Source organism: Poecilia latipinna, unplaced genomic scaffold (assembly GCF_001443285.1).
Source record: "Poecilia latipinna isolate Pla-1442-1.1 unplaced genomic scaffold, P_latipinna-1.0 Scaffold4723, whole genome shotgun sequence".
NCBI classification, from domain to species: Eukaryota; Metazoa; Chordata; class Actinopteri; order Cyprinodontiformes; family Poeciliidae; genus Poecilia; species Poecilia latipinna.
The window spans coordinates 12715-19432 of NW_015117339.1; the positions used below are offsets into that span (position 1 = coordinate 12715).

The 6718-nt window shown below is 39.0% G+C and overlaps 1 protein-coding gene across 1 annotated transcript; it reads left to right on the top strand.

Annotated features, from left to right (window-relative positions):
• Positions 1–1473: 1473 nt before the first annotated feature.
• Positions 1474–2000, top strand: LOC106942959 (estrogen receptor beta-like; the record flags this gene model as incomplete). The annotated part of the gene is made up of 1 exon (XM_015026314.1): positions 1474–2000. A coding segment is annotated over one exon (402 nt), but the record flags the coding sequence as incomplete, so codon positions are not given.
• Positions 2001–6718: the final 4718 nt, after the last annotated feature.

The following is a 6718-nucleotide window of genomic DNA, read 5'->3' on the forward strand; positions in this document are numbered from 1 at the left end:
GCTAATGTTATTCAGAAAGGAAAAACTTAAAGGGTTTGAATGACTGGCAGAATGTTCTAGTCGCGGTTTGAACGTCTTTTTAAACCAGAGCAGATTAAAGGTTGGTAAAAAAAAAATTGGACAGACTAGCCCTTTAGATATTTACGGAATACAGCATTTAGCATGTTAAAGGCTATCTGTGTGAAAGTATCATGATCAAATTAATTACATGTTGCTTTGGACGAGTGTAGAAAAACAAAGTGTGCTGGGCAGAGCATAATGTGTATGTGTGATACGGCCACTGTGTAAGCCGGACAGAGAGAACTTCCGGGTCAGATCGCTTGTCAATAATGAAATGACAAGTGAAATTAACAGGCCGTTTTCTTTCTTCTTTTTGCAATTGCCGTTTTTCTAATTTTGTTTTAAAAACGAAAAAACAAAAAAACACATGCTTGTTTTGTTTTTGCAATTTTATGTTGAAACGAAAAAACCAAAGAACGAACCATACATGGATTTTGTCTCATTATCCGATTTCCCATGTAGTTTACAAAACGAAACTGGAAAAAACGGATAACAAGCTGGAGCTGTTATCTGATTTCCGATTTTGGTTTAATAAACGAAAAAATGAGTCTACTTCCGTTTTTTCATTTTTCATTTCAAATGAAAAAACCAACTTCCTGAAAATACACGGACCTTCATGTCTCACGCACACTGCATCTGCTCAATGTAGACTATCACTTCCATTTTACTGTTGCATGTACTGCTACAGTAAATGATCTGATATTGTAGGTTAAAGTAATGCGAGTCTTCTAGCAGAGCTATCTTTCAGCGTTAGCTTGCGCTAAATGACAAATCATGCATTGTCATCATCAGCAGATTTGTGTTGAACAGTAGGGCCACCTTCCTTCAGTCTACGTTTTTTGGTAAATCCATCCTGCCTGGACTGTTGGTAGTTTTCAACAGTATTTTTCTTTAGCTTATCTTTACTAACTATAATTTTCTTTTGAAAATATTGCAGTGACATTGCAAACAAAAATAAAATGAAGCTCTGTTCTTCAACACTAGGAGAAAATGCACTGACACATGCTCTATAGAAGCCAACATCAAAACACTTTACTTTTCCAGCAGCCATTGTACAGTGATAGTTTGTAGTGAAGTGGGTGGAGCTCCAAGTTGCAAGTTGCGGGCTTGGACTTGGCTTTTTGTTTCTCTTTAAAAAAATGATGACACAACAATTTAGAGGTCTTTGAAACAGTTTTGCAGACACCAGCAGAGCATTTACTTGGTGAAACAAATGGTTGGTTGTTTCATTTTTGCCCTTGGACAATTTCTGTACTATCACTTGGTAATACAGAAACATGCAAAAAGTGAATTTTGCATAACAGTGAACCTTTAAATCTCAGATTCTGTATATTTTGTCTCTTATTTATCAACTAACATCAAAACTTGTCATTATGTGGCATAAAGTGTAAATATTCATTACAGGTAATGTAGGTTTCCTTTGCCCCACTACATTATTTAGGTGTGAGGCGTGAACGCTGCAGCTATCGAGGGGCCCGACATCGTCGTAGTGGACTCCACCTTCGAGATGCAACAGGCAGGAGTTTGGTAAGGGTTGGGATGGCTCCCCGGATTCAGCGCCTCCCCCCGATGGAATTGTCCCTTCCCCCTCTGGTTCAGCCGAGCCAAAGTAACCAGCCGTTCATGAGCCCAGAGGAGTTCGTCTCCCGAATCATGGAGGCAGAGCCCCCTGAGATCTACCTCATGGAGGACCTGAAGAAGCCCTTCACTCAGGCCAGCATGATGATGTCTCTTACCAACCTGGCGGACAAGGAGCTGGTACTCATGATCAGCTGGGCCAAAAAGATTCCTGGTGAGATGGATCAAATCTCTTGAGATTATTTACTGCTGCTTGTCTTTAGCTGGATAGAGACTTAAAGGTTTCTAGGTGGAAAATCCTGACTTTATCATTTCACCTCTAACATGGAAGCAAATAAAACATTAAATACTTGGCTTCTTTACCTTGGAGGCTTCCTTTCCCTTTTTCCTGATCTTTCCATCAAGTTGGCTTTTAGTCTAGATTACTTCACATTTATATCTTTTTTCTATTCTGCTTTCATCCTGCTCTGTGTTCCCCTGTTTCTTTTCTCTCCCCCATATTCTCTCTCATCCTCCTCCTGTCAGTCACTGTTCAGCCCAGCAGGTAGCTTACCAACCAGTGATTTTGAATAAAAATAATCTTGCCAGAAGTAGTTTTTTTGTTTTGTTTTTTTACTTGATTTTCCTCTGAAGTGAAAATGAGGGCACATTTTCTGCTCTAACAAAGACTAACAGCCAGCTACAAGTGGTCTAGGTACTGTCTGTCAAGTAAAATGCAGTACTGCTGTTCTTTTTTTTATTATTGTAATTATTTCTTCTTGATCTGTCCTTGTTTTAAACATTGATGCACTAAGAAAAGTTTGATTGGTTATGAGGAGAGGATAAATTATATGTAGATGTTTCTGGAGTTAACATCAAGCATTCACTCCCATTAAACTGTTTCCCATTTTGTGATGTTATAACCACAAGTTTCAATGTATTTTATTAGCATTTTATGTGACAGACGAACACTAAGTAGTGCCTCCCTTTCTTCATGTGTAAAGTAAAAGGTGTATGATACATGGTTTTCAAATTTTTTATAAAAAAATTGTCAGTGTTTTCAGGCTCCAAGTGACAACTTTATAGAACCATGTTCCACCAACATGCAGGTGTGTGGTCAGAGGGCCCAACAGGTGGCGCTGGTGCATGGCAGCATTGTTTCTTGTCAGTGTGCCCCAGAGCAACTGTGGCTACTATCCAGGAGCTTACCACTACCAGTGTGTGAATGGTTGAATGACTGGATGTAGTGTGAAGCGTTTTGGGCACCTTTGGACTTTATGAAAGTGCTCTACAAGTACAGGCTATTTGCCATTTGTCTCTACTAGCTTTGATCAGCTGGTAGAGACAAATCTCAAACAAAGAGACTGACATTATTGCCCAATCTTCTTTGTAAAACAGCTGTAGCTCTGTCTGATTGAAGGTAGAGCTTCTATTTTCGTAGAAGTTCGAATGTGGCCACAGTTAAAATATTAGTTCAATTGCAGGATGTCCTCCCTCTTTGTGATGATTGAATATCTTGTAGATGATCAACAATCTTTGAACTATACAATTTTAACCTATAGCTGACCTGGTTGAATTATATTGCTGAAAATTTTGAACAAGATTTAAATTCTCAGTACTCTCTCCACAATACTACTTTCATAGTAATTCACAGGAGTAAATAAAAACCTATTACCTTGCTGCCATGGCCTCTAACTGAGCTTATGTTTTACCCATGCCATTTGTTTTTACCCTGCTGTGGAAAGACAATGGCTAAGGGAGACTAAGAAAACAATCCTAGTTGCTGAATAAAGTTGGGAAGCTTGCCCAAAAATGCCAACAAATATCACTCAAACTATGAAACCACAACCACCAGTCATTGATACAAGACAGGATCTAGGTTTTTGTCTTGTTTAAAGGGGCAGTCTTATGTGTTTTCCAACCACATAGAAAATCATTTCGTAGCACAATCAAGTAACGCTGTTACCTTCAGTAACAAATATGACTTAAAAGAAATTTGACATCTTAAAATTGGGTCTCTGTCTCTTTAAGCAGCTCCTCCTCTTTCCAGCACTCCGGGTTCAGGAAATCATCACAACATTGCTTCTCTATTTAACCTTTAACAACATTTTTACCAGCGCTGCTCTAAGAAGTAGCTCCTATCAGGGGCGCGGTGTAGGGGTGAAAAGTGTTGATGATTCTAGGGGCCATGACCAGCAGGGGGCCCTCCACAATTTAATTATTTATATTTTGTTCATAGACATATAAATAATTGAATTGTGGAGGGCCCCCTGCTGGTCATGGCCCCTAGAATCTATTTTATTTTGTTCATAGACATAAAATAAAAAAAATCAGGGTCCTGTCAAATACAAAATGAATCATATTGTATTTTCAAAGATTGTTTTTAGCAGTAAAAATTTTATGTTGCCCCTCCCAGACCAAAAACATCCGTTTTTGCCCTGAACCCCTGTGGATCTGCATGAAATGGTTCATTCCTGCTTGGAGCGCTTGACTGTGACATATGCAGCTACAGTCAGTAGAAGCTGCAGCTGAATACAGTGGCGACTGTGGCAGTTTCTATGCTGCTAAGAAAAGTTATAAAATCAGGTTTTCAAAAACAAAAAAGAGAGAGAAAGGCCAGAGTGTTAATTTGTAACCCAGTTTTTCTCCAAGAGAGGTAGGTAGACTGTGTTAGATTATCAACCATTTAGCATAATTAGCTAAATGGTTGCCTCCATTTCACTAGTATTTAATGAATTAAGGAAAAAAAATTACCAACATATTCATATATTTAACTTGTCCCTTGTACCTTTTACCACGTCCCTCCTAACCTGTCCTCTCCTGAGTGAAATTAAAGCTTCAGTATGTAACTTTTACATATTTTTTTCTCATTTTTTAAAAACTGTCATTATGTTGTTACAGTATGGTATGAGAGGTAATCTGTGAAAAATCTATTTCCTCTGCTTTCTCCCAGTGCTAGAAACAACCAGTCAGTGGCAGGAGAGTTTTAGTGCTGTCAATCACAATCTCATGTGGTGCTGCTCTTCCTTCCTCCCCTTCGACTTGTGCCATGCTGCAGCTAGCATAGCACAGAGCTGTGCAGATTCAAACTGTGAATGCTCAGTTTAGTTAGCATAGCTACCAATGACGGCAGATAAACGGTTTCTTGTAAATGATAAGTTGTTTCTCCCCATTAGCACATTTAGCAGTGAGTAAATGAAGATGATTGACAGTGCTAAGAGCGTCCTACTAGTTCTGATTGGTTTTTGGTCAGAACGGTGCATTACTTTAGCTAGCAATAGTAATTCAGGAAGGAGATGGAGAAGATTGATTGTTTTCACAGATTATCTGTCTCATAACAAACTGCTATGACATTGTAACAGCTTTAACAACTATGGAGAAAACATTTTTATTAAAGCTTGAATAAAATGCAACTACTAGCATTTTTGAGAAGTCTGGATTGCTTTATGTGTAGTTGCACGTTGCTTTTGACTGTTGCTCATGGGGAGAGACATTTCAGTATCTAAAACTAATAGAAAAAAAATTTAAGCAACCTACTTGTATACTGGATGTGGACTGTTGGATGTTAAATTCATGAGCAGTAAATATTGTGCTAATTATCAGTATTGAACCAAAGAAGGCAAGGCCGATGCAAGCCTTTAAAATTGTGATGCTTTTTATGGGTCAAATAGACTCAGAAAATTGTAACAGCAGCTGTGCAGGGGGGCCCAAACAAATTTTTTGTCATGAGGCCCAAGATTTCGGGTAGCGCCCCTGGCTCCTATATTGAGATGTACAGTTCCACCAGGTGTTTGCTAGTTGCTTCTGGCTAGTCTGAAGGACTTGAGTGGGGGGGTCACGGGGAGAGCGTGCCTCTGTGAGGCGGAAGCTCAGAAGCTTGGAAATTGCAGATTCCAGGAAAAGCTTCTTCACTTATAGAGGCGCTAGGTCCACCCAACCATTTTGCACAGCTGAATGGTTGCCATATAAATTAGAAGATTTCTTAAACATGCATGAAAGAATCAAGGCAACATTCCAGATATATTTCTGATGAGGAAATAACATTGTAACATGATGTAAAGCTCAAAAAAGTTGATTTTACATAGCACAAGGTTCTGACCCTGTCATCCGAATGTTGCTGCTGAACTCCAGACTAACATGACTAGTCTTTGTGAATAGTAGCATCAGGTTTGTGTTAGCTGACGATGGCAGCTGGGTTGGTGCTCTACTGCTGTCGATCATCTATTTCAAGGTTTTACATGTTGTGGGTTTACAGTTGGTGCTCTGGCAGTGGTTCTCAGAGCCATTGTTGGCCCTCCATAATCTAAAAACAGTCACCCATTCTTATTTGATCTTTGACAAGGTATATTTATCTGTACAGCTACTGGTTACTGCATATTTTCTGTTTACCAGACCATTATCTGTTAACAGATAAATATGAAAGATAGTTGTTGGTGAAAATCTGCTGAAGCAGATCAGCAGGTTATGAAGTCCTCAGATCTGGAACCAATGACCACTCCATGTTGAATGTCAACTAAATCCATTTTCTTCATTCATATGCTCACTTTGAACTTCAGCAAGTGGTCTTGAAATCATCTGCCTGATTTCAACCATGCAATTGGTTATCGGAGATTGTATATCTGTATGTACAGTTGAGGTAAAAATGAATGAATTTTGAGGTTTTTCAAAAAATTCTCAAACAGTGTTAAACAGATCCATCTTTTTCCACTTATCTGGGGTCTGGTTGCAGTAGGGAGGCCAGATTTCTCTCTTCCCAGCCACTTGGGCCAGCTCCTTCGGGGCCAGAGGCGCTTCTACAAAAATCCTGGTTTATATTTTGGATGTACTTTGCACACAGAAACCAAATGATTTTACAAAAGCTACCCAGGTCAAAATAATAGCTGGCAATAAATAATTAACTTAATGTCACCTTAGTAACTGACATTTTTATTGAGAAGTTCAAACCACTGCTTTGAAATCATGTGCTTTCACTTATGATCACAGTTTGTAATCAATCAATCAAGGTAAATCTAAGGATTGTGCTGTACTTTACACACCGTATAAAATCCCCATTGACTATGTTCGGACTCAGTGTTGTGTTCAAGACCACCTAACCCGAGAC